Source organism: Colletotrichum godetiae (assembly GCF_030913485.1).
Source record: "Colletotrichum godetiae strain CBS 193.32 chromosome Unknown BDP55scaffold_76, whole genome shotgun sequence".
Classification (NCBI taxonomy): Eukaryota; Fungi; Ascomycota; class Sordariomycetes; order Glomerellales; family Glomerellaceae; genus Colletotrichum; species Colletotrichum godetiae.
This window is the reverse complement of record NW_026851324.1, coordinates 91,544-117,318: the sequence shown is the minus strand read 5'-3', so window position 1 is coordinate 117,318 and position 25,775 is coordinate 91,544. Positions and strand designations below refer to the sequence as shown.

Here is a 25,775-nt window from a genome sequence, read left to right as displayed (position 1 = left end):
AATAAATATCTCGATGATGGATCAACAAAATCTCACAGATGCATCTCTAATATCGATCAACCGTATGTTCACAGAGTTGTAAAAGTCTAGCTTAATTTAAGTTCGACTTGCGTCTCTGCTAGCTGTTAAGAAAACCCAGGGACTACCTTCTTCGCCAGATTGGATTCCATCCGAATTCGTGTCTTACGCCCGGGTGCCGTCGGAAGTCAAGTATTGATTACTCGTCCACATTCAGGAGGGAGAGTTTTGTATGAAAAATGTTGAAGGCTCCCATCCGACGTCAAATTCAACTCCATGACTTAGGACAATCAGCATGCCCGGATTTGATAATCACTCAGGAGCAAGCCCTGCCATCGGAAGCTTGTAAACGCACTGAGACCACCTCCAGGGGCACCCATGAGACAATGCAGCGCGGTGGCTTTGAGAACGTGTATGACTTCACTGTTTCTGCGTTTCAATTTACTAGCGTTTAGCTGCTACTATAAGCGTGCCGATTCTGCTGAACTCAAATAGGTTGTGCCGATGCATTAGGAGCAATTGAAGTGGATTTTGGATCTTCTGACAGAGGGACTGCGAAGATGTTTTGGTCTACTTCATTGAGAGAACGAACGAATATCGGCCTTACACAAATGATTTACCGTTCAGTATTCTGATTAGGATGAGGACAGAGGAGACACCCATCAAGAGCGCGCTAAGGTCGAAGTTCAGTGGCAAGCTTACCAAGTAGAGTTTACATGATGTAATTAGTACTGGGTAGCCTGAGTGATTCCAAGGGCTCCGAGCCTACTACCCGGATATTTCCATGCCGTCGAGTCTGAGGTCTCTGCAGTGGGCAGTCACGGTGTAGATGGTCGGTGCGTTTGATTTTCTGGAAAGTGTTGACAATTACTTTGTTGCCTGTTGGAACTAGACGTGCCGAGATAGAAAGTTGGGAGATCATCTTTTCGGCATCAAGGGAGAAAGATATCCGACCGTAGCCATTGCATCAATCGTGATACAACAAGCCGGAGAAGAAAAGAAGAGCAATGAAAGACATGCAAGCCGAGACTTTCAGATGTTGATTCAATAATTAGCTACATATTTAATCACCCACTGAACATCCCAGGAGCAGGCGTGAGTGAGGACGGTCATATCGGCAGCTATTCCCCGACTCAGACGGTCCCGTCCAGCCTTGCTCAATTTTCAGGCGACTACAAAAACAACGACTTGGAATGGCAATCAAAGCCATCACGAACGTCGCTGTGTGGATAAGATCTGAACCTCCAGGCATCGAGAAATACCTATGGTACATACATCTAGGCGCCAAGGCGCCACTCGCCTCTTAGTTTAGAAAAATGGTCTGGTGTTAACAGGTTAGTTTGGCCGGGTCCTGATGAAGAGATGGATATCATTGGAAAGCCAAACGCAGCTACTCGAGTTTGTCGAGACTCGCAACTTGTGGTGGAGTTAATGAGACTCATCAAAATTGTTACCGGATGAGACTCGGAATCGGCATCACCGTCCGGAAGGCCGACGCCGATAATTTATGGGCCTCCGATGTCGGTGGGGGCGAGCTCTCGCCGGAAACCTTTGGCCCACCCGGTGAGCACGCTTCACCTGCTTTCGGTAATTAGTCATTCATCTTGCCTGAACCACCGACAAGCATTTCCAGTTCGAAACCTTCATCATTCGTTACCAACGAAGCGGACTTTCTGCCTTCTCAAGACAATCGAAAGACACTGCGCCGGCTGACCAACGCTCACTGCAATCGCTCCCCGAAGCCTATTTGTGATGGAAGAGTACGTAGATCCGCGCGATCTCACATCATTCTCTCTTCCGACGGGGGGTGGCAAAGGTCTGATAGGCGATATTGGCCTGCAGCCAGTCTCCGACGAAAGTAAAATCTACCCTTCTCCTCAGACCAAACAGTCTTCAACAGGTTCCGGTGTGAGCCCTCCCAACCGCACAGATACAGCTGGTACCCAGACCAAACCCGATGGCAGATTTTCTCATGCAGCAGTCAAGCACCTGAGGGCGTGGTATGACAGCCATTCCGACCACCCATACCCTAGCCCTGAAGACGTGCACCACATCGGTAACCACGTGGGTCTTAGCAGACAGCAGATACGAGGTTGGTTTGCCAACTCAAGACGCCGCGCCAAGATTCGTTCCGGCACCGTTGCCGGAAGATCAGGCGCTGATGTCGATACTGCATTACCGCGGAACATCCCCCAACGGCGTCCTACACCTACTCCGCATCAACATCTAAACCCCCTTCAGCGGTGGGAGCATTCTCCTCCGAGTGATGAGGCAGCGTCCTTGTCTGACATTTCCAACGCAATTGCTCTTTCTGGTGGACATACCGACCAACTGACGAACCCTGAAGTATCTTTCGACCCTGTTCGGACCCCAGGCAGCGTTGTCACCTCACAATCCAGCGCCGGATCAGGCTCCTACAGCTCAGCACACTCGCAAGGGTCTCAAAACTCGTTTGGATCTCGCGAGAGAACGAGAAAGGCTGCAGCAAAAAGAAGGCGACCAGCTCGCTATCTGTCTAGCAAGGAACAGAGCCACACCTATCAATGCACGTTTTGTCCCAAGAGCTTCAAGAGCAAGTACGATTGGCAACGTCACGAGAAGTCGGTTCATCTACCTTTCGAGCAGTGGGTATGCACACCCCAAGGACCTAGAACCGATCATCCTCGCAAAGGTTTCATTTGCTCGTACTGCGGAGAGACCGACCCCGACCAAGCTCACCTGACTAGACACAATGACGAGGCATGCTTTGGCCGGCCGCTTGACGAGCGGACATTCTACCGGAAGGACCATCTCATTCAGCACCTTCAGACTGTGCACAAGGTATCACATAACGAGCAGCTGATGCGATCGTGGATGGTCGTTCGTCAGGACATCCGCTCCCGATGTGGGTTCTGTGATGCTTGGCTCGAGTCTTGGGCCGAGAGAACGGACCATTTGGCTAGGCACTTCAGACATAACAAGACTATGGCGGATTGGGACGGAGATTGGGGCTTCGACCCTGCGATCACTGACTTGCTGGAGAACACTATGCCGCCTTGTGAGTTCGCAACTACCTGCCCAAGCCACTAGCATGAATGGAAGTAGCTGACCGATGAAACGAAGATTTAATACCCTACGAGAAGAGGACTGCTATGCCCTTCCCAGAAGCGGGACGCCTAGCAGGAGCCCGACCTAATGCGCACCAACTTGTCAAAGAGGAGATTGCTCTCTACATTCAAAGCCACTTTGACAAAGAAGGAGATTTCCCCTGCGATCAAGGCCTCTGCCGGCTAGGTCAATCTGTGATCCAGGCTGCAGAAAGGATTTGGGGAACATCACCGAGTGCCCCCTCATCTTGGCTTCGGGATATTCTCATCCCCGCCAACTTGGTTAAGCTTGACGGAGAGGTCGATATTGGAAACCCGCACCATATTCAGTCGCCTCTATCTTTGGATTCAGGAGAAGGCATCTTCGAGAACTGCCCTTTAGAGGACCAGCTTCGAAGATTCGTCAGAATGCATCACACACTCGGCCGCGAATGTCCAGATCACGACATACAAAGCGAGGCCTGTCGTATTCTCAACCAGATTGAAGGCACTTCGCTCTTTACATCCAGGCATGTGCTGGGCTTCCTGACACGTCTTATTTGGGAATCTACTGAGTGGATCTACCCACTGCGGAGGCGTGCGAAGAAGGACTTGCTCGATATCCATCCCGAAGAGATCTCTAACGGGCAAGATGTAGTGCGCTTAGGCGCAGGTCTTACTGAAATGGGCGCGCAATGGTTCACACCTCAGGCGAGTAGCTTATCGACCGGATCTTCCTCCCCAGATCCCGCGGGCACCTCCATGGAGCTGGCCGAATGTCGAATATGGAGACCTCAAGTTGCGGGTGACCATGATTTTACCAATTCTCCGGCTTCCCACCCTCGTCTAATTTTGTCTTCGGCGCCGAAACCTCCTAACGTCACCGACTTCCACCCCGACTATAGTCATGCATTCGGTGTTGATGTGGGCGTAAACTTGTGGACTTCGCTGCGGATGCCGTCAGATCATTTCATCCATTCTGGCTTTACGCTCATCGGGAGAAACACGCTCGTGCGTGCCTCGTCAGCTAAGGACTCTTACAGCGACAGCGCTTATCAACGACTAGCAAGAGAACTTGCTCTTTACGTGATGAAGACTACGTCACCTAATAACCCCGAGCGACACGTGCCGACAGATGATGAACTCAGGTATCAGGGAAGATGGATCTTGTTCGACGAGTTGAGTGTTATTCGAACTGAAAGACCGTCAGTATCATCATTGCTAACAGCGTGTATCTTAGCGACGATCCATTGAATGAGACTCCGGCGGATAATGCATTATGGCTTGAGGAGTTCAAGCGTGATGTTGGTCTTTCTTTCGCTCCGACGCAGGCAGGCGAAGTGATTTAAAAGGCACAGTGTTGTCCAGAATCTCCTACCTTATGGCACGAAAACATATCACAATGTAGCTAGGCGCTTTTTAATGGCTACTTAGAAGATCCTTCCCACATAATCAATTCCGCATCCATCGGTTGCGTGAACACGGGTTCCGTGCGGTTTTGCAATCAGAATAGGGAATATATGATTGTTCCAACGTATGGACGTCGGTCCACTAGCGACGTAGAGGTTTCGTCATCATCCAAGGTGTGTGCATCTATACATTAGGCGGGGAATTGTAATTGATAATTGCTAGACTTTTCTGCGATAATCGTCCTCAAAGGTCAGGTTGCGAAACCGCCTCTACCCGAGCTCTCATTCTCTGAGCTGAAATCTCTGCCAAAGTACGCCCATCCCCAGCTCATAATGACATTGGGGAGTGAGAAACCGATCCATCTGTTCTATGTTGTGGCCGACGTTAGCCGGCTCCGATGACCGGCTGGAGGTCAAAGGGCGCGGCGGGATTGACGAGCGTATAAACCGTAGTGTAATCGACCCTTGACATGTAAGTCAGTAAACGGAGACCTGATTGGGTGATAGGCCTTGTGCGGAGCTTGTAAGGTGCTTGTAGGGCGCGTATTGCAGGATCTGGCCTTGGCTCTGAGTAAAGATCCAGGGAGGGACCAGGAGGCTGTTCGACGAAAACAGCATTGATACGGCAGTTTATTCTTCCAAAGCCACGCTGGTCTAGTCTTTTGTGGTGTGCGACCCTTACTTTCGTGTATTTGGGGGACACCAGCCCAGGCCTGGCTCTATCTAAGGGTTTATCTTTAGTACATCAGATGATCTTGAGAAAGACCCCCTCAATCGACAACCTACGACAAGGCGAAAAGACGCGCTCATGACCTAGATATCTCAAATTATTAAATGATCATTCAGTATTGTATAGTATTTACTTCAAGTTAAATGATTGTTGGGAGCTTGTCTGTGAACATCGTAGCTTCCGCGAATGACGACATGTGCTTGCTTCTAAATGTAATTGAACAGGTTTTCAGGGCGACTGGAACGCTTGGCTCCTATTTTAGCCTTTGTCAGCCAAGAATCATGCATAAACCCTGGGGGCGATAAGTCGGATTATTATTTCCTGAAATGTTTCTTTAGGAAGTCTACCCACGCCTGGCTAGTGCCCAGCAAATGGCCCAGCAACATGTTACGAGTGTTGCGAGCTAGGATTCCGCCACCATTCAACAGAGCAGGAGAACGTTGACTCATTCGGCAAACGCAGATAATTCTGTGATATCCATCGCCTTGAGAGAGAAATTTGTCTTGTCTATCCAATTATTCAGGGCCTGATAAGAGTTCCGCGGTAGACTATAGGGTGGAGCGCCACCCGGGCAAGGCTCATGGTGACTTGAAGGATGAAACTGGGTTGGTTATAATGATGTCGATGCATCCTACAGATCCTGTCTAGAGCGAAACTACCACAGCATCTCTAGTCTCATTATCTGTAGCCGACTTCACTTACAAGTTACAATTCAAGATGGCTCTCTTCTTAGGTCCGGAAGTGTCGACTCATCACGCAGCAACCCCCCTTCGCGTTGCCCTTCACGGTCAATATAGGTTTCTTGAACCACTGGAACCACAACATGCGACCGGATTATCTCCAGGAAGAGTCCAAGGCGAAGGAACGGGTCTTTTGGCTGATAAAGAGCTCCAATGGGATCTATGAGTCTAGATATATGCTGCATCTCCCTCGGAGAACCTATCGGGTATGCGTCTTCCTCGTTCAGAGCTTAGACAACCTCTTAGACATGTACAAGGCTCCATTGAGGGGGCTATAGTAGTAAGGTGATGTTTCTTCAAACCCCTCTGAGGCATACAATTTGATTGCTGCTTGCATCTTGGTCATTGTGTCGAGCACAGCCTCGTCGTACCCTTGCTCCTCCGCGCGCCGCAGTACCTCACGGACCAAAAGTCTAGACACTCGCTTGCCTCTCGCCTCCGGATAAACGAACAGTCGTTTTATTTCGCAGTATCGAGCATCTGATTGGCGGTTCAGGAGATATCGTGAGTCGAGACGGATAGGTCGCATCGCGATGCAGCCAAGAATGTTCCCGTTCATCGAGTCTATGGCAAGAAGTAGTGCGCCGGATGGAGGTGAGTATTTTCCCGGAAGCCCGCTGAGCTCCTCGGCGTAGTTCTGGAACGAGATATCTTCATCTAGCCATTTCGTGTATGCCTCAAAGCATTTCCTGGAGGCAGCAATATCTGCTGGGTTCGTTGCCTGTCGAAGAATGACTGCTGTGGGTGGATCGTTGCTCTCTGGCTCTTGCATAGTGGGTGTCGATTCGTTGTTGATTTTGGCTATGAAGAGTACGCAATATTGACTGACGAAAGATATTGCTTGTTTTGTTTATGACTTTGGTTTTGCAACCCTTCTATCTGGTCGTGGAAGTCTTACCTCAGCGATTTGCTAAAACTCAACGAGATCGGAGGTGGGACTTGGCTAATGCATGGCGTGCCGATGCAAACCGCTAGAACAATGTAGACAGAAGCTCTGATCCCAGCCCAAGTGACACGAGGGCGGAATGCTGCTTGACCTATGCCGAATGGACACTGATGATTCCCAGTCCGAAGTCGGTCCTCTAGGCAGGAAAGTGATTTTTCCTACCGGTGCAACTTACATGCGTACGCAATGCACAACGGCCTTCTCAAAACTAGGCCAATTAGAGCAACGGAAACGCCTTCCAAGCTTGTTAAACGTAGTCAAAATATGTAGAGATGATTGACCCAGAAACGATACTAGGGCGGGCCGTTAAAAATGCATCCTGGTCATCAAAGACTCAAAGTGAGATCCGGCAGCCCGGCATGGGCATAATAATTGTCGATACATAGACTACTTTACCTATCCCGATAGGATCAAATATCTCGCTACCATATGCGGTTCGAGAGTATTGTCTCCAAGCGGAACAGCTTATAGTACTTCTAGATCTGGCATCTCCTTCGCTAGTCATTCCTAATGCGATTGCTACCCTGGTGTTAGCAGCGATCTCATGGTATCCACAGACTGAGTACGAGTCACGATGTCATGCGCTCCCTTCGTGCCCTTCCTGTGTTAGGTACATGGGAGTTGGGAAATGCGCTTCTACTGAAACACACAGACAGATGATTTGTGGGAACTTTCTCTCCGAACCATACTAGCATCACCGTCTTTTTGTATTGTAACAAGCAATGCCAATATCGTCGCCCGCACTGCTTGAACTTCCATCGTCAAGAGCCGAGTGCCCTCAGGTAGTCTGAAGGAAGTAATGACCAACCGCCATGCTCCTTTCTGTTTCTCTCACCAAGCTGTGTGATCTTGTGAATGGACATGCCAGCCATGGGGTAATGTCGGATGGTATGTTAGGTCAAGATAGGGGAAGGTTCTTGACATGTTGGCATTACCACGAACTCTAAGCTGGCTGGCCTTGTTTTTCAGAATGATCCAACATCGATGCCTCCGCCATACAGATGCTATGACCGGTGGTAGTTTTCGAGAACACCAATCTAAACTGAACACTGGTCAAACTCCGATACCGGTGACAATTATGTTCAAGATAACGCTGTTCCCGTGCGATGTCCGACATAGATGCCCGGCTGATGTCGGCTTGCCTCATGTGCATCTTACGAGGATTGCTCTCTTCTGTCCCGAAATTCTGTTGTTGGTCGCAAGAACACCATTCCAGACTTCTCAGACCTGAGAAGTTGATACCAACTGTGATCGTCTAGGCCAGACTGCCTGTCACCGACATTTTATACTCGTAACGTACTCCGCATCTGTTCTTCAAGCTACATCCTGCTGACCTTTTACGAGTTATTGCCAAACACTACTTTACTTCGAAGGAAAAACATGGCTCGGCTGTCAACACGCTCGGAACCTGTGTTGGCCACGTCTTCCACGAGGCCCGTCCCACCAGAGCCTTTTGAGCTCCCATACTCAAAACACCCTCTCCTATTCTCCCCCGTTCGTCTGCTTGCTATTTCAACTCGTCCTTCGATCCGTTCAATGGTTAATGTTTTCAATCATAGATGCGAAAGCACTTTATCGTCAATTTTGGCATCTGGTTTGCCATCAACAGCGCAATCGGTTCCTCTTTACCTTCCGGAGCTGTAGGCTTCTTACACAAGATTTCTTCGTCATCGAAAACACATACCTCGTCCTGCTCAACTCTTTGTTCCTCTTCGGATATGCGATCGGACCGCTAATTATGGTACCGCTGAGCGAATACATCGGCCATTTGCCTGTGCTCCTCGTTGCCTACACTGGCTCTACTATCTTCACATTGGCCTGCGCCGTGAGCCCGATGTATACAGCACTGCTGATTTTCCGCCTGTTGGCAGGGATTTGTAGTGTTTTCCCCAATGGAGTTGTGCCTGGGGTCTATGCCGACATCTACGAGGACCCAATTACGCGAGGACATGCGATGGCATATTACATGGCCGCCACAACTGTTGGGTCTCATCTAGGGCCTGCCATATCCGGATTCGCGTTGGTAGTTGACTGGCGCGTAACCTTTTGGATCGGCTTCTCCCTCTTTGGTGCCGGACTTCCGGCCCTGTTCTTTTTTCCCGAGACATACCTGCCGGTGCTGAATAAAAGTGTCGGACGGCAGCTGGTCGGTCCTTCCACGGCAGTTGACGAGACGGTCTACCGGGCTCCCCTCTCGAAGACCGGAACCGTTGGTGGCAAGATGCAAGTCATTTTCGCTAGGCCCTTCTCAATTCTTGTGCATGAACCCATCGTTCTGTACACGTCACTTTATGTGGCAATGATATACTCCGTCTTATACCTCTTCTTCCAGGTGTATCCAATCATCTTCCAGGGTCCGTTGCTCTTCTAAATAATTAGGTCCCACAACCAGCTGACGGTTTCTTCAAGTATGTATGGTCTATCCCCTGGCCCAGCTGGCCTGGCGTTCTTACCAGGTACGTCAATGCTTCCGAACCCAATCTGTATGACTATGCGATATACCAGTTTGCGACTTTTGAGTTCTGACGTTGATCCAAAGTTGCCTTTGGTTCTCTGATCGCCTTGTGCATTTACCTTGCATACAGCTCATACCACACCAGAGCTGTAAAAGCAGGAGCTGAATGGGCATCAAAGGAGGAAAATCGAAGACTGCCTATGGCATGTCTAGGAGGACCTGGGTGCGGCCAAGGCTTCACTTCAGCCATCCGCTGAGCTCTATGGAAGTGCGCTAACCATCCGACTACAGAATCCCTCTGGCCCTCTTCTGGCTGGGCTGGACATCGGATATACACGTCAGTCCTGTTGTGCCCATGATGTCGGGAGTTCTGTTCGGTGTCAGCTATCTGCTCGTGCTGATGTCGATGCTGAACTACCTAAGTGATGCGTACAAAGAGTTCTCGGCATCGGCTCAGTCCGCTGCCAGCACAACACGATCGATATGCGCCGTATGTCTGCCGCTGGCAGCGAAGCCGATGCATGACACCCTAGGCGTGCCTTGGGCATGTTCGATGCTTGGCTTCATAGCATTGGCCATGACCTTCATCCCTTTCGTGTTCCTCAGGTATGGGCACAAAATGCGGAGCAAGAGCCCGTTATGTCTGGATCTGAAGGACTGAAGAGGTTATACGGATAACCGAGGGCAAATGATCTACGCTTTGAACTCACTACTGGAGATCCTTTACCATTGCGATCGGGAGCTAACGGGGCCGTTAAGAAGAAAACTTGATGTTGATCGGTGAGAGGGTACTGGCCCCATGTGAATACGAATCCAAGATTGATACGCGCATAGGTTTCATGTATACCTTATATCTGTACTATCATGGCGTTCACTACGTGGCCGTGGCCTCTACTAGGGACTACTCGAAAGTGAAATCCCAGGCAGCAGTGGTTGATTGGTTGGTAGATGGTGATGTAGTCCTGTTCTACATTGATCTTGCGGCGGCGTTGTTGGATAGAAGCAAGTGATACTCGTTTTCAATTGCTACCCGAGGGTCTCTCACGTTGCAGCGTGGAATGAGTGGTGTACTTCTTAAAACCCTTTGATACAACCTTGGTCTCTGTCTCTTCGGCTTCAATCACTCCTGGAATTTTTGTCTTTGCTATCACAAAATACAAAATGGCCCTTTATACCATGGCTCTCACCGCCCTGCTACTCCGCCCAGCACTTGGGTACACCCTGAACCTCTTACCCTCTTTCAGCAACTACACAGTCCCCGTCGAGCCCATCTCCTTGCCCGATAGTCTTGACGGCGCAAAGGCTAACTTCTCGGTCAACGCCCCCCACTTCCGACTTTTGGTACTTCGACACGTAGCCTGTAGTTGTTGGGGACAGCACAGCCGTGGAGGTGGTCTTCTTCAACTTTGTGGACCTAGGAACCTCAGCCTTTGGTGGTGCAAGTCACCGGATCGTTCTCCAATGGCACCGGGTTTCACAAGACTGTTGAAGCTACCGATAGAGCCACGATTACCAACGACGAGAATGGCGTTCGCGGGGAGTGGAAAGGTATAGACGCCGCGTTTCTAGGCACACCGCTGGACAAGCCCTGCTAAACATACGCCTCAACATTCTGCTGATCAAAGACAGCGCGCACCCGCCCACTATCTATGTGCTTTAAACGAACCCGATGTCAGCGAAGAACTCCTGCCTTATGTCTGCTGGGCCAACGCTGTTCCCGGTGCCGCCGCAGATGTTGACATCACTATTGACGGCGAGCGCATCAGCTTCGTCAACGGCGTTGGTTACAACGACAAGAAGTGGGCCGATAAGTCCATCATCAAATCGCACAAGTTTCGGGGCTGGGTCCACGCACAATTCGGCCCCTATTTTGTGGTCTGGTTTGTGGTTACGGAGAAGGACAACTCGACTTGTTCGTACGCCTACGTCGCAAAGGATGGGGAGCCTATTCGTGTCGCGTGTAGCGCTGGATCCGTGAATGTCCAGCAGTGGGGAGGATTGGCCGCAAATCTACCGACCATAGGACTGAACGATGTAGACGGATTGATCGTGACGTTTAGCTTAGGAGACGGTCAGACATTGGTGGCCAACGTTACCAAGACAACTATTGTGCTTGATGAAGTCGTACATCAGCGCGCCAATGGAGTCGTCTCAGGGCAAGTACTCGATAGCGAGTTGACGTACGATGGCTTCGCCCACTTCGAGGATTATATCATTGGTTTTATCGATGTCAAGGTCAGAGTATGGGGGGGGCATAAGCATCGTCTAGAGGCTACAAGGTACTTACACATGTAGATATCGGCACGTGCGGCGTCTGTTCCAGGGTACCTGGGTCGCATCAAAAGTCGAAACAACACACCTTGCCTCACAAACACGTACCCCTACCGGTTTTTTTTTTTTTTTTTTTTTTTTTTTTTTTTTTTTTTTTTTTTTGAAAATCAAGACCCCCAGACTCGTCTCCATTAGTACTTTAGTTAACGCGAGAGGACTCATGGGGGCTCATCTACTTGCGAAGTCTCCGAGCCTAATCTCGGACCGAAACAGTTTGGAATTATGAGCGGCTTTTCAAACCATCTTCTCTATGAGCTGTCCCACGATGATACCCACTTCTGGTTGAGAGAAGGCAATTGGCGAGAGCACTAACTTGGAATTTATCTCCGAGATTGTCCGAGTCCAATTGGATCTCCGGTCGAGCTCTCGCCACGACCCGTGCGATATGTACTTACTTGTCTGTAGGACGAGCAATTTGGCCTCAGAGTACGGATACAAGCCTCAAGGGCGGCGACAGGACCACAAATCCAGGTGCTTGGCCCCATAAGTATCATTCAATGAGACATTCGCAAGCTCGGCCGAAAGGTTCGGACGTCGGTCGAGTTAGTATAATGCAGACTCAAGTAGAGATCGAGCCTCCTTGTCAGCTATGGGACTTCACCGAGAATTACGTCTACCTTGTCGACGGCGCCCGCGTCTCGAGTCCGGCCGGGCTGTGGATAGAGTCAGTACGGACATCGGGAATAAGCGTCCTAAGGCAAGGGCGATTCGGGCATTAGTGTTCTCCAGGATGGCGAAGAGGTCAGTCAAAACTTCCAGAGTTGCAGTGCTTCATTAAGCTCCTAGAAGGAATGCGATAGTACAGAAGAAGCAGCATCTTCCGTCGCTCGCCCGGCTACGGTGGAGGGTGCCGATGAAGGCGGTGATGTGTTCGTGTCCCGTGCTGAACGGAGGATCCGTGAACCCCCGGAAGGCCGACGGACTTTTCGCTTGCGGTGCCGGCGTCCCGAATGACACACAACTTGTGGCAATCCGCTCCGCACGGCTTACGCAGTCCGGCTAGTGTCTCTAACCAGCCAGTCAAGCCAGTTCCGCCCATTCAGCCCTACACGAGAGCTTGTCGCGCGGGAAAGAAAGCTTAAGCTTTGAGGCCAATCTTTGCCACCGCGACGCGAGATGAACTCGTTAGTCTAACCCGTTAGTTAGAGTCATGCTTCCCGGCCGCGCGCGGTTTACTTTCTAATGCCGAGCGCGCGGCGCAGTGAAGGGAGCCATGTTTTGGGCTTGCTTACTACGCGAAAGAATGCATGCTCAGCGTCTCGCAGTGGCGCCGCCGCTAAGTATCCAAGTGTGTACCTACTTGAGTGAGAGTATGTAAGGTATATCGAGGTAACTTACCGGTTCTGGACTGTTGGACGATGTGGTTGGTCACAATGTTTATCTGCTTTTCTTTCTTCACCCGTCGAACAGTATATAACAGTCTCAACCCCAGACATCATCCCAACTTTCTCAAGACCCAGAGTCAATATCTAAGCACTACATCAGCTTTGTCTTCTTCAGCAAGCCATCTCGGAAGTCAAACCCATCAATCCCACCCATACACAATGCACGTAGCCCTCATCAACACCTGGGGTTCACCCCCAACCTACACAACCGTCCCGGACCTCCCAGAACCATCCTCAACACAAATTCGCCTCCGCGTCCTCGCAACAGGCGTCCACCGCCTCGTCCTCTCCCGCGCTTCGGGAAAACACTACACGGCATCCACGCTCCCGCACCTCCCCGGCGCAGACGGCGTAGGCGAGGACCCAACCACCGGCCAGCGCTACTTCTTCGCCGCCCTCGCGACGGGCACCTTTGCGGAATTCGTCAATGTCGAGCGAGCTGCGGTTGCACCACTTCCGGAAGGCGCAGACGCGGCCGTGGTCGCTGCTTTCATGAACCCCGTCATGAGCAGCTGGATGGCCCTGTCTGCGCGCGCGGCGCCGCAGGAGAAGGGGTTCACTGTCGCGATTTTGGGAGTGACGAGTGCGAGTGGACGAGTAGCTGTTGATGTTGCTCGTGCCAAGGGCGCGGGAAGGATTATTGGTATTGCGAGGAATGCTGCTGCTATGGAGGAGATTCCGATTGATGAGCGCATCGTTCTCAATGGTGGAGAGACAGACTGGTCGAAGTTGGGCGAGGTGGATGCTGTGTTGGATTATGTCTACGGCGCCCCAGTCGTGGAGCTCCTCAAGGCCTTGCCCAAGTCGGAGAAGGAGGTGCAGTATGTTCACATTGGCTCTGTGTCTGGCGACGGGGATATTACCCTTCCCGGGGCGATCTTGCGGGGGAAAAGGGTCGCGCTCCGTGGTGCTGGGCCGGGCAGCTGGCTCATGAGGGAGTATGCGAACGAGCTTGGTGGGATGGTTGGTGTGACTGCTGGTTTGAAGGGCAAGGAAGTCAAGGTGATTGCGATGAAGGATGTTGAGAAGGGATGGAGCGAGGCAGGATTGGGGAAGACGCGTGTTGTTTTCGTAAGCGATGACCTCGTGAAGTCATCTTGATCCTTGATAGTCTATGATTAGTGAGATGGGGGTCATGATACCTTGATTAGATTGTTCAGTTGAGATCTCTCACTGTGAGAGCCAGAGCATTCCATGCGCGTCACAATTTTGGACAATTTTCATCGGATTCCTGCAGCTTAGATTGACTATTTAGACAACTATATCATGCGCCAGATACTCAAAGCCAAGCTCAATCATGCTACAACCTCCCGTTAGCACACAAGCACCAAAGATCGTCGAAGTGGGCTACTCACAAGTGAACCACGGCGCACCAACAGCAGCCACAACAGCTTGAGCCACAAGCTTCTGGATCTGCACGCCAGGGTGGTAGTCGTTGAACCACAAGCAACTGACGCCATCAGCATTATAGCACGTGGCGTCGGGAGCGCCGTAAGCAGTCGGGTTGTTGATGGCCTTGTCAAACGCGGGAGTGGTATCGACGACCCAGGATGTAATACCGGAGTTCTTGGCCTTGAAGGTTGCGAGGTTGCTAGTGATGAGGTCGTTGTACTGCTTGATAGCCGCGGCGAGCTGGGCGTTGGAGTCGGCGCCGTTGGCGAGCATGAGGGGCGTCTTTTGAGTTGCTGTGTGAACGTGTCGTCAGTTTTGATGAGCGGTCTCAACGCAAGGAAAAGATAAGAAGACGAGGTCATGACTTACGCGGAACACCAAGCAACACAAACTTCCTCACCCCAGCATCATACAAAATCTGCAACTGATCAAAATACCGCCCCAAAACCTGCACCAACAACGCCTCCCGATTCGAAAGCCAGAACGCGTTTCCCACATCGTTAACGCCCATCCACACACCCACCAGAGTGTTATCCGCCGTCCACGGCGCCCAGCTCGGCTTGGACGCCAGACTGCGCGAGAACTCGGCCACCTGGTCGATGAAGCTGAGTACCGTGCTCGCGTAGGGCGCGATGAGGCTCGCGTCCGTGGTGGCGCCGCCGTAGGCGAGGTTGTAGGAGTAGGTGAGGGAGGCGTTGAACTGGGTGACCATGAAGCCGACCCAGTCGAGGCCGCCTGAGGCGGTCCAGCCGGGCAGGTCTGGGTTGCCGAGGGGGTTTTGGGGGTTGGGTTTTGTGGAGTTGATGTTGAAGCCTGTTTGGGAGTAGGAGTCTCCGCTGGGGTTGTGTTCAATTACGTTCCTCTTTCATGAGTAAAGAGGGTTTGGGGTTTCGACTTACAAGGTGATGAAGTACTTTGGCCCGGAAGGAGACGGGACGGAGGTGGCGGTTGACGTCGGGGCGCGGGATGAAGAGGTGGAGCGGACGGAGGAGGTGGTGGTCACGGCACGGCTGGTAGTCGAGGCCGGAACGCTGGTGGCTTTAGTGGAGGAGACGGCCGGTGCCGTTCCGGGAACGCATTGGTCTATAGAAAGTCAACTTTTGATGCTCGAATACCCGTCCCCTTCACCGATATCGATATTACGCACAGTACCAAGCATTCTGGGAGGAGCAATATGCTCCAGAAGCACAGCTAGTTGAACCCGTCCATCCTGTGCCACCGCACTGTCCCCAAACGGGAGCTTGCGCGTTGGCTGAGAGAGCCAGACCGGCAGCGACGAGGATGGATGCCGTGATACGAGCCATTGTCGTTGTGGATTGTGATTCCAGAGGGAACGGACCAATCTACCAAACCAAGGACCCAAGGGCGGGCAACAAGGCAAGTCCTGTTTAAATAGACATACGAACTCGCTCCCTCTTCCTTGGTCGCTACATCAACCCATCCCGCTTTCAGTACTCTCCGGTGGGACCCTCCATCCGTGATCCGTCCGTGAACCCAATCCAAACCGGGAAGTTGGTCGAGCGGTGGTTCCGAAGCCATCAGTCCCCCAGAGGCTCGTTCGAACCTGAGGGGGCTCCCTGCAATCATTGGCGGGAAAAGGATCGTCGGTATCTAGGGGATCCCTCCCCTAGGCCCCCCGTTCGTGCGGAGATTCATCTCGTGTCTGGAAAGAAACGGCAAGCTCGCAGGACCCAGGTCCGCGGTTCGCTTTGGTAAGTGTAAACAACGCAACCAAATTAAGTCAGAGAGCAAACTAGACAACGAAGGCGGGGTTAATGATGGGAGGGAAACAGGGGCAAGAAAGCTTGAGAAGCACACTTCACAAGATGAAAGTGGATCATGGTGGGCCGGCAGGCCGGGTGGTAGCGTGGTGTTGATGCGGGGACGCGGAGGGAGGGCATCCCCAACCCCAAAGAGGCAACGGGCGGGATCCACATTGAATGCCACGGCCGGATGAGCGGGATCCTTCCTGGAAGTTGGGGTTCGGACAGTTCACTTGTCTTGCCCGAATGGTTATATTGCAGTCTGTGGGTTTGGAAATCTCAAGGTCTTGTGGGATGAAATGTGTTGATTCTTGATTCTTGATTCACCTTGGTGGGCTATTCCTGGTCCGCTGCTCAACGTTGATTGCCTGGCCACCTACATTCAGAATACTCCGCAAAGAGCAGGGAGACTTTATCACAGCGAATAATCAACCAGGAATCAGGATATGGCCAAGATATGGGAAGACCAAAGTGAGGAAGACCAAAGTGAGGAAGACCAAAGTGAGGAAGACCAAAATGAGGAACAATATCTTTCAAGTTCCTCTAACAAACTGCTATAGATATTTGTAGGGACTGTGGTATATCTCAAAGCCAAAAAAACTAAACCAGGCATGAAGCAAAAACAAACGACTTGATAAGCAAGTCACCGACCGAGTTTCAGATATTTCCGTCTCAACATCCCAAGTTTTTTCATCCAAGTCCAGAAAGCCATCCTTCCAGTCCAAGACACCAAATCATACAAACAAATACAAAAAGATGTCACAGCTGCAACAGACTTGACAAAGGAACAACCAATTTTCCCAACCACATCAAATAAATCCATCCATCGACCAAACCCCAAGGCTGAAATGCATAGTAAAAGCAGGAAAAGCAAAAAATCAAACGTGAAATGCGGCGCAGACATGATGGTACATAACATATTCTCAGAGATTCTGGTAAGAAGATGTCACAGCCCTTCTTAATTCCCCTCCCGCTCTCGGGTCTAGCCCGCAGAGCATGGTATCGGCATTTTATGCCTTGTTCTTCTCTTTTATGTAGCCATCGGCAACTTCAAGACACACTATTTCCAAAAGTCAGTCAAAGTCCAATAGGCAAAGAACAACAGGGGAGAGCAGAAACTCACACTTTGCAACGCTCGCGCTGCCCAGGATCTTCATCACAGAAACATCCCGTTCAATCACCTTCCAAAACCATCCCCTCACCTCCACGGCAACAAGCGAGTCCATGCCTAGCTCGCCAACACTGTGCTCTCCCTTGACACTGCCCTCACCCTGTCCGAGGACGACCTCGAGGTATCGGGCAAAACCCTCAATCAACACCGCGGCAACCTCTTCTACACCGCCGTCGACGGCCTTGATCTTCTCCTTGAGACTCTGCTTGCCCTGGCCCTCGCCCTCGACACCTTCATCGTCGTCCTCAAAGGTGAAGTGTGAGAAGCGCGGGTCAATCTGCCAGTGCAGCTTGTCCTCGCGGTTGGCGTTGTACCGGCTGAGACCGGTGGTGATATCGTAGATCTGGCCGTCGAGAGGGCGACCCGCGACAATGGCCTCGAGGAACATGTGGTGGATGTCGCGCTCCGAGATGGGCGGGTATCCGTCCTTCTCGAGGAACGCGTAGATGTCGGTGCGCTCGCGGTGGAGGAGACCGAGGCCGTAAATGACGCCAATGTTAAGGACCGAGCCTGCCAGGCCGCGGATGCGACGGTTGGCGGCGAGACCGTTCATGTACATGTTGGCTGCGGCGTAGTTGGACTGTCCGCCGTGACCACCGGGTGCTGCGAACGACGAAGTCATGATGAAGAACTCCATGTCAGCCTCGCAGAAGATCTCATCGAGGTTGCTAGAGCCAACCGTCTTGGGACGCATGACCCTGTTCCAGGTCTCGACGTCCATCTGCGCGAACACGCGATCGTCGAGAACCATGGCACCGTTGATGACACCAGCGACCGGCGGCATCTCCTGCGCCAGTCTCTGCTTGAAAGCCCGCACGCTCTCGATGCTGGTGACGTCGAGCCTCTCAATGCGCACCTCGCACCCCTTGTTGCTGAGGTCCTCGATCCACTGAGGCTGCATGTTGGGGTTGCGACTGGCGAGGACGATGTGGCGCGCACCGTGCTCGAAGAAGAGATTGCACAGACTCTGACCCATGTCGCGCGTCAGGCCGACGAGAACGTACGTCTTGTACGGGCGGAGGAGCTGCGTACCAAAGAGGGGCTTGGCAATATGCTGCACCTCACGCTCGGCGCGCCAGTCAAGGATCTGGAAGGGCTTGCTGCTGCCGGTGTGGTCGAGGAGCTGAGGAACGGAGATGGAGTCCAGGGTCGGGTAGCCGATGCGGCCGTTCATGCTTCTAACGTTGGTGATTGCCTTTCCGATGGCAGTCTCCCAGAGGTGCTCAATGTCCATGGAGTCACCGAGAGCGACGACGTGCTCGGAAGTCAGGAGGGAGAAGCGAGAGTGGTACTCGCAGTTCTCGGGAAGGCAGTCGAGAATGGTCTCGGAGAGCTCGCTGCCCTCGGGGAGGAAGTCGATGACGGAAGCTCCGTCAGCAGGGAAGAGTGCCTTGAGCTCTCGGTTGCTGGCATAAGGGTGGATGTAGCGCTGGCCAAAGGACTTGCGCTTCGACCCGCTGGTGGTGCAGGCAATGACGTTCGCACCCTTTGCCTCAAAGACCTCCTTCATGCACTCCAAGAGAGCGACATCAGGCTCCAGGAGAAGCACAGTTTGCTCCATCATGTCTTCAGCAACAGACAAGGCCACAAGGTATCTCAGAACGAGACCCAGCAGAAGCTTGGGTTCAATGTTGCTACTGCTGAGCTGGAACACACAAGAGTTTGGAACAGTAACGTAGGATGAGTTGGACTTGGTCATGGCAAGGCACAGCTCGCCGGAAGTGACTTCCTTGCCGATGCAGACGTGAGAAGCGTACTTGAGTCCAAAGTTAATGACCTCGACTGAGCTGTACTTGACTTGGATGACGCTCTGATCGGGAATCGCCACAGCATCATCAATGTCGGTCTCCTCGACAATGTTGGCAGTATAGACGGCGGAGCCATCGCCAGACTGGGCAGAGACAACCTCGACGCATTGCTTGAGAGTGTTGACCTCGTCAGCAACAAGTCGGCGAGGGCAGTTGACACGGTCGTTGCCCTCCTTCCAGGGAAGAAGACGAGGGATGAGCCTCTTGCCGTGCTCCATGAAGATCTCATTCTCGTGAGACCATAGCAACTTGCCATCCTGGGCAGCGCTGCGCAAAGCCTTCATGCTGAGACGAAGGAAGGTCTCAGCAACCAAGTCGCTCGAGTCGCGGCGGGAGTCCAGGTCGAGCATCTGGAGCTTTAGGCTGGGTATCTCAGCAAGCATGGAGCGGCAGAAGCCAAAAGTGGCTGCGTGCTCAGGGTTGCCGGCGCGCGAGTTCATGGTAACCCAGAGGACAACCTTCTCAGGCGCCATCAGGGCACGGAAGAGATCGAGACGCTCGGGTGTCATGGAGCTCATCATGGGCTCATCCAAGTCCGCAAGGAAAATGACGGAGCTGATCTCGTTGAAGATGGCCGGCTGAAGGGAGTCCAAGTCGGCGATGATGTCGATGCTGCTGCACAATGGTCCCAGCTTCTGGTGCACCTCGGCAGACAGATCAGCCGTGTTTTCCTGGGCACCAATGATGAGGGTGTGGCCCATGACCTTGGGGACGGAGCTGTTGAGGGGGCTGAGAGCCGTGTGTTTGATGTCCGACTCAGCCTGTCTGACGATGAGAGAGAAGTCGGGAGCGAAGAACTGCTCCGCGTTCTTGGAGACACGCGCAAAGCCGCACTCGTCAAGTAGGTCAGGCCACTCGGGAGGAGTGAGCGGCAAGTCAGCCTGTCTCCTGACACCAAAGGCGCGACGGAGTCTGTCACGAAGGGGGCTCATCGACTCATGAATGAGGATGAGGAAACCACCAGGCTTCATGAGGCTCTGAACCTGCTTGAGCTTGGAGCGCTGCTCAGCTCCCTTGACAACCGAGGTCGTCAGAATCACTAGGTCAAACGGCTGGAGAGACGAGTTGTCCTCGTTGTCGAGGATATTGGTGTGCTCAGTGTCAATCTTCTTCTTGGTCGCGTCGGACGAGACCCTCGCCAGGAGGTCCGGCTCAGTCTCGTTACCCAAAGTGTAGGAAACAAACGAGCCCTTGAAACCGTCAATAACATGCTTGGTGAGCGCCGTCTCGGGGTCGGTGAGGCCGAGAACCCTCATGCGAGGGTATCGGTGAGCCAACTGGGAGACGACGCGGCTAACGTGGGAGCGGAAGCGATGAAGCTGTTTGGCCTCCTGAATAATCGTCGAGAGCATCGCGGGGAGGACGTCGGGGATGTTCTCTCCAAGCAACCGGATGAAGCTCAGGGCGTGCTGGAAGGGAGACTGTAGGATGTAGGCATCCAATGACTTGGCAGTGTCCTGTTGCCAAGGGCTAGGGGAAGTCTCTGACTGTCTGGCGTTGGGAGGAGACATGGGCGTGGCTGGCGGAGTGAAGAAGACGGGCGAGGATGAGAGATCCTTGAGCGAGTCATCGTGGATGTAGAAGCGGGCGACTCTCTCGCAGGCCTCGAGCAAAATACGCTCGGTAGCGACGTCCTCTTGGCTAAGGTCGGCAGCAATGATCTCGTGCTCAGGGTCTAGGTCGCACACGGTGGTGAGGTAGAGTTCCTTGTCGTCTTCAGGCTTGGAGTTGGCAAAGGAAGCCACCATGAGGCCTTCGACCTGAATCTCCATCTCTCCATCGGGGTTGTAGATGCTCATGTCGCCTACGAACTTGGTCGTCGCGGTCTTAGTGCGAGGAATCTCTTCAGTGATGACTGACTCGACGACTAGGGATGCGTTGTCACCTGGCTTGCCATCGCAGAGTGCAAGGTTGAAGCGAATCTTCTCAATGCTCCTGGGAAGGAAAGAAGTCCACAGAGACTTGTCGCCGGGAGAAGCCACAGCGGCAAAGACGGAGTGGAAGCAGCTGTCCAGGGTGGCAGGGCTGACTCCGAGTCCCGTGGTGTCGGCGCCGTGGAATTTCTGGAGAGTAGCCGAGCAGAAGTTGTATCTGCGATCGATGCTCTGGAGAGCACGGAAGGGACCGGTGTAATCCAAGCCGATGTCCAACATCATCTGATAGAAGGAGTCGGTGTCGGCGGGAAGCGTCTCGGCCATGGAGGGGTCGCGTGTGGGAAGAGCATCTTCGGAAGGTTCGCCGAGGTAGATGCGAAGGTTACCGGTGAAGTTCTTCTGCATAGGGGTGACACCATCGGCGTAGCATGAAGTGATGGTGAAGACACCCTCAATAATCTTGCCAGCCAAGCGGCCCTTGGTGGAAGGGGGGGCGATGCTCAACGAGACTAGAATCTCAACACCGTATGTGTTGGCCTCCAGGGAGATACCGCTCATGAACTCGAGATCCGTAAGCTCAACGACCGAAGCCTCACGACCATTGAGAACAGCCTTGGCAGCATCCAGTGCAAGCACGCAGTAGGCAGAAGCAGGAAGCAGAGCCTGGCCTTGGAACTTGTGGTGCTGGATCCAAGGGACAGTCTCAAGCTTGAGGATGTTGCGCCATCTCAATTCAAACTCAGTATCATCGCGAGTACGAACACCGAGAAGCTCATGAGGCCCCCTCTCGCGGAACTGGTATTGGTGAGCGATGCGAGACTCGCGGTAGTGCATCTGGCTGTGGTCCCAAGGATAGGAAGGCAGCTCCATCCTCGAAGACGAGAGACCAGGCTGGGTAGACTGCGCAACGAGAAGGTTCCAATTGATAGCATCGGTGCCAAAGTAGTTCCATGTGAAGCCAAGGAATTCGGAAAAGGCGTGTCTGTCATCTTTCTTGCGGTCAAGCAGGCCGGCATACGACAGAGCGCCACCAGTGGCAGCTTTGACGGTCTGCTGGACGGGGCCCTTCAGCGCGGGGTGAGGACCGACCTCGACGGCACTGGCGAAGGGACCTTGAGAGCTGAGAGCAAGGTCGATCGCCTCGTAGAAGGAGACGGCCTTGACCATGTTGTCCTTCCAGTAAGGACCCTTGAGCTCTGGGATGCTTGGTTCCGTGCCATCAGCATACACACTGGAGATCCAGATGGTCGAGTTGCGCTGTCTCGGCTCAATGCCGCAGCCAGCCAAGTCTTCCATGTACTGGGCCGCAGGTCTCTCCATGTGAGCAGAGTGGTAGGCAGTATCGACAACAAGAAGACGAGCAAACCTTTTCTCCTCAGTCAACTCAATCTGGAGTGCCTTGACTGCGTCCACGTCGCCAGAAAGGGTGACACTGGACGGTGCATTGCTGGCAGCGACCCAGATACGGCCCTTGATGTCATCACGGGCACAGAGGGCTGAAGCCTCGGCGCGGGTCATACCGACAGCCATCATCATGCCCTTCTGTCCATCCTTGCCGCCGGCAAGGTGAGCAGACATACCCCTGTAGTAGGAGATGAGCATGGCATCGCGGGCGCTAAGCACGCCAGCGGCATAGGCAGCACCGATCTCGCCGGATGAGTGACCGACGACAGTGTGGAAGGAGACATCGATGCTGGCGAGGAGATCGATGAGAGCGATTTGCACCGCCGTGCAAAGAGGCTGGGAGAGAGCGGCAATGTTGATGCGGGAAGAGTCTTCTTGGTGGATGAGCTCCTCGATGAGCGACCACGTGGGAGGGTGGGGGCAAGCCTTGAGAACCTTCTCGAGGTTCTCAATGGTGTTCCGATAGGCGCTGTTAGAGTGGAAAAGCTTGCGACCCATGCCAGACCACTGCGCTCCTTGACCAGTGAAGATGCCGAGGATCTTGACTTCGCCGCCGTCGAGCTTGGCGCGAACACCAAGCTCTGGGTTGGAAGAAGAGCCAGCCTTGGAGAGGAGGTTGTCAAGCGCGGCAATGACTCCATCGCGGGAGTCCGCGCTGATGGCAGTGCGGTAGGTCAGGGCCGAACGGTGGGCGTATAAGTTGTAAGCGACTTCGTCGGCCGCCTTGTCGGTGGACACCATGAAGTCGCGGAGGGCCTGGGCCACGGCGACAAGAGACTTCTGGGACTTGGCGGAGATCACTAGAGGAAGGCCAACGGCGGGCGCTTCGGCGTCATAGGTGGTGGTGGTGGTGGTGGTGGTGGTGAGTGAGGAGACTGACGTCCCCAGGGCCGGAGCGAAGTGCTTCGCGACTTCGTCGTGGATGCCCGGCTCGTACCTCTCGATGATGGCATGGGAGTTGGTGCCTCCGAAGCCGAAGGAGTTCACGCTTCCTCGAAGGGGCTGTCCATTCGGAGCCGGGGGCCAAGGGACGATGTCGACAGGGATACGGAGGTGGCCGTAGAACGGCTTGACGCTAGGGTTGAGGGTGTTGAGATGCAGGTTGGGTGGAATGCAGTTGTTGATCATGGAGTGGACCACCTTAAGCAGGCCAGCTAGGCCCGCGGCGCCTTCCGTGTGGCCGATGACCGTCTTGATGGATCCGACTACAAGCTTGTTATCGTCACTCTCGGCAGTGGTCTTGGCCTCGTTGCCGAAGAATGCCGTTGAAATGGCCTGAGCCTCCCTGGGATCGCCGGCCTGGGTGCCCGTTCCATGGGCCTCGAAGTATTGAGGTCTATCGATGGGGTTTTGGGAGTCCAGACCGGATCTACGGTACGTGTCCCGAATCAACTCGGCTTGGGCGAGAGGGCTGGGCATGGTGATACCCTGGGTGCGTCCGTCCGAGTTGACGCCGGTCTCTCTCACGATGCTGATGATGGAGTCACCGTCTCTCAAAGCCTGTGAAAGTGGCTTGATGAACAGGGCAGCAAAGCCTTCGCCGCGGGCGTATCCGTCTGCACTGACATCCCACATCTTTGATGTACCTGTAGGGCTGAGCATGTGCAGACTGGCCTCGCTGATGAACTGCTCGGGGGTGATCATCAGGTTGGCACCGGCCACGCAGGCCATTTCACACTCGCCAGATCGAAGACTCAACACGGCCTGATGTAGGGCGACGAGACTTGATGAGCATGCTGTATCGATGGTCATGGAGGGACCGCGGAAGTTGAAGAAGTATGAGATTCTGTTGGAGAGAATAGCTCTTGAGTTGCCGGTGGCGAAGTACTGGTTCGATGTAATGTCGTCTCTTTGGCATAATGAGTCGTAATCTGCGGTCATGAGTCCAGCGTATACGGCAACCTTCTTGCCAGCGTATTTCTCGAGTGTGTATCCGGCCGATTCCAAGGCTTCGTAGACGACTTCGAGAATGATTCGTTGTTGAGGGTCGATGGCCTCAGCCTCCTTTGGTGTGATATTGAAGAATCCGGCATCCCATACGCGGTGATCTTCCTCGAGGAAGTAACCCTGTGTTGCGTTGGTGGCTCCATGGTACTCGCCGTCTGGGTGGTAGAACCCTTGGGCGTTAAACCGGTTATTCGGGACCTCTTGTGATAGTTGTCTGGGGTTGGTGAGAAGATCCCAGAGTTTTGTTGGTGATGTTACGTCGCCAGCGAATCGACAGCCTGTGCCAACAATGGCGATAGGCTCTGACTGGGGTCTTTTGTAGGTAGACATTGCTGTCAGGGGTATTTCTAGGATAATTAGGTATTATGGGGTTGGGGGAGGAGAGAAAAGAGAAGAGTACAAAACTCCGTGTAAGTCGTCGACACGTGGGCAGAATTGTTCGATGCGTGAAGATGGAGGTAAGAGGTATAACAATAGAGAAGAATGGGAAGGGCTGTGGTGATCAGGGGGAGAGACATTACACTGGACGGTGCGATGTGAAGGGATATATAGACAATCACTTCGATGGCAGCAACAATATCAAACCTCGCGATGGTTCCTCCCTGGCGGACAGTGTCGATGCCATGATGCCTGTGCCCATGTCAAAAAAGTAAGGGGGCAAACCGCCTTACTCCGCCTAGACCCAAGCACCCAGAAACCCAAGACCCAAGACCTAAGATCCAAGATCCCCCACGGTACTGGGGTGTGCTGAAGAGGAACTGAGGGGGGAGGGGGCGTGTGGGAGTGTGGGATGAGTTGAGGTTCGGCGATGGTTTGTCTGTTGGTGGATCGAGGGGGGTGGTTCGGAGTTCCGTGCCCGAGTGTCTCGAACGGTCGCCGGGATTCTTTTTTGGCGTGCACGTTCGGCGTTGACTATTTTAGCTGCCAGCAAACAAACGGGATTCCGACTATTATTTAGTCAGCCAGTCTCTCGATCTCGGTCTCGCGGACGCCATCGGCCACCCGGGAGGCTTGATAAGACGGCGCCTCTTCTTCAACGACGGCTCATCCAACGCGTGTGAAAGTGACTTGTTTCGGCGCTGGAAGCAACCGATGTCATCAGAGACGAGAGAGAGAGACCTAACGACGAAAACGGTCCTGGACTCAAGAATTTCGGAAGCGCGATCCGTTCCGTAGTGACCTTTAACCTTCACAAAGTCAATGTATCAACGTGCATATCTTCCTCGTGGAGAATATGGGGTACTTGCACATGAAAGACGTTTCTTTGTCCCGCGTGGTTCAGATTGAGGCTGTCTTGGCTCCTCATGTCTAAAAGTAACTCCATCCGATCCTGTGAA

General features: G+C 53.1%; 7 protein-coding genes across 7 annotated transcripts; 4 read left to right on the top strand and 3 right to left on the bottom strand.

Moving 5' to 3' along the window:
* Window positions 1–1,411: 1,411 nt before the first annotated feature.
* Window positions 1,412–4,686, top strand: BDP55DRAFT_401089 (uncharacterized protein). Its single transcript, XM_060567296.1, has 2 exons — window positions 1,412–3,055; window positions 3,121–4,686. Exons 1-2 carry the CDS (start codon window positions 1,771–1,773, stop codon window positions 4,335–4,337), a joined length of 2,502 nt encoding a protein of 833 aa, XP_060423034.1. The 5' UTR covers window positions 1,412–1,770; the 3' UTR covers window positions 4,338–4,686.
* Window positions 4,687–6,078: 1,392 nt separating this feature from the next.
* BDP55DRAFT_683176 (acyl-CoA N-acyltransferase) lies at window positions 6,079–6,839 on the bottom strand. Its single transcript, XM_060576318.1, has one exon. The coding sequence runs from the start codon at window positions 6,732–6,734 to the stop codon at window positions 6,186–6,188; it is 549 nt and encodes a 182-aa protein (XP_060423033.1). The 5' UTR covers window positions 6,735–6,839; the 3' UTR covers window positions 6,079–6,185.
* Window positions 6,840–8,107: 1,268 nt separating this feature from the next.
* BDP55DRAFT_759061 (major facilitator superfamily domain-containing protein) lies at window positions 8,108–10,191 on the top strand. Its single transcript, XM_060580821.1, has 4 exons — window positions 8,108–9,266; window positions 9,318–9,364; window positions 9,448–9,586; window positions 9,655–10,191. Exons 1-4 carry the CDS (start codon window positions 8,452–8,454, stop codon window positions 10,022–10,024), a joined length of 1,371 nt encoding a protein of 456 aa, XP_060423032.1. The 5' UTR covers window positions 8,108–8,451; the 3' UTR covers window positions 10,025–10,191.
* A 333-nt stretch (window positions 10,192–10,524) lies between these two features.
* BDP55DRAFT_773454 (uncharacterized protein) lies at window positions 10,525–11,729 on the top strand (the record flags this gene model as incomplete). The annotated part of the gene is made up of 3 exons (XM_060581175.1): window positions 10,525–10,704; window positions 10,782–10,892; window positions 10,993–11,729. 3 exons carry the CDS (start codon window positions 10,525–10,527, stop codon window positions 11,656–11,658), a joined length of 957 nt encoding a protein of 318 aa, XP_060423031.1. The 3' UTR covers window positions 11,659–11,729.
* Window positions 11,730–13,238: 1,509 nt separating this feature from the next.
* On the top strand, window positions 13,239–14,180 carry BDP55DRAFT_565491 (quinone oxidoreductase; the record flags this gene model as incomplete). Its single annotated transcript, XM_060570423.1, has 1 exon — window positions 13,239–14,180. One exon carries the CDS (start codon window positions 13,239–13,241, stop codon window positions 14,178–14,180), a length of 942 nt encoding a protein of 313 aa, XP_060423030.1.
* A 97-nt stretch (window positions 14,181–14,277) lies between these two features.
* BDP55DRAFT_401042 (fungal cellulose binding domain-containing protein) lies at window positions 14,278–16,265 on the bottom strand. The gene is made up of 5 exons (XM_060567295.1): window positions 15,619–16,265; window positions 15,371–15,554; window positions 14,841–15,307; window positions 14,435–14,764; window positions 14,278–14,379 (listed from the first exon to the last, which is right to left on the bottom strand). Exons 1-5 carry the CDS (start codon window positions 15,773–15,775, stop codon window positions 14,375–14,377), a joined length of 1,143 nt encoding a protein of 380 aa, XP_060423029.1. The 5' UTR covers window positions 15,776–16,265; the 3' UTR covers window positions 14,278–14,374.
* A 979-nt stretch (window positions 16,266–17,244) lies between these two features.
* On the bottom strand, window positions 17,245–24,768 carry BDP55DRAFT_734258 (beta-ketoacyl synthase domain-containing protein; the record flags this gene model as incomplete). The annotated part of the gene is made up of 2 exons (XM_060580187.1): window positions 17,245–17,294; window positions 17,358–24,768. 2 exons carry the CDS (start codon window positions 24,766–24,768, stop codon window positions 17,245–17,247), a joined length of 7,461 nt encoding a protein of 2,486 aa, XP_060423028.1.
* Window positions 24,769–25,775: the final 1,007 nt, after the last annotated feature.

Excerpts from the sequence above, each read along its gene's own strand:
- BDP55DRAFT_401089 (XM_060567296.1), top strand. The coding sequence starts at position 1,771 with ATGGAAGAGTACGTAGATCCGCGCGATCTCACATCATTCTCTCTTCCG. Across the intron at positions 3,056-3,120 it reads GGAGAACACTATGCCGCCTT|ATTTAATACCCTACGAGAAG; the intron begins GTGAGTTCGCAA and ends GATGAAACGAAG.
- BDP55DRAFT_683176 (XM_060576318.1), bottom strand. The coding sequence starts at position 6,734 with ATGCAAGAGCCAGAGAGCAACGATCCACCCACAGCAGTCATTCTTCGA.
- BDP55DRAFT_759061 (XM_060580821.1), top strand. The coding sequence starts at position 8,452 with ATGTTTTCAATCATAGATGCGAAAGCACTTTATCGTCAATTTTGGCAT. Across the intron at positions 9,365-9,447 it reads TGGCCTGGCGTTCTTACCAG|TTGCCTTTGGTTCTCTGATC; the intron begins GTACGTCAATGC and ends GTTGATCCAAAG. Across the intron at positions 9,587-9,654 it reads GCATGTCTAGGAGGACCTGG|AATCCCTCTGGCCCTCTTCT; the intron begins GTGCGGCCAAGG and ends ATCCGACTACAG.
- BDP55DRAFT_401042 (XM_060567295.1), bottom strand. The coding sequence starts at position 15,775 with ATGGCTCGTATCACGGCATCCATCCTCGTCGCTGCCGGTCTGGCTCTC. Across the intron at positions 15,308-15,370 it reads CCAAAGTACTTCATCACCTT|CGGAGACTCCTACTCCCAAA; the intron begins GTAAGTCGAAAC and ends ACACAACCCCAG. Across the intron at positions 14,765-14,840 it reads TGTGTTGCTTGGTGTTCCGC|CAACTCAAAAGACGCCCCTC; the intron begins GTAAGTCATGAC and ends ACGTTCACACAG.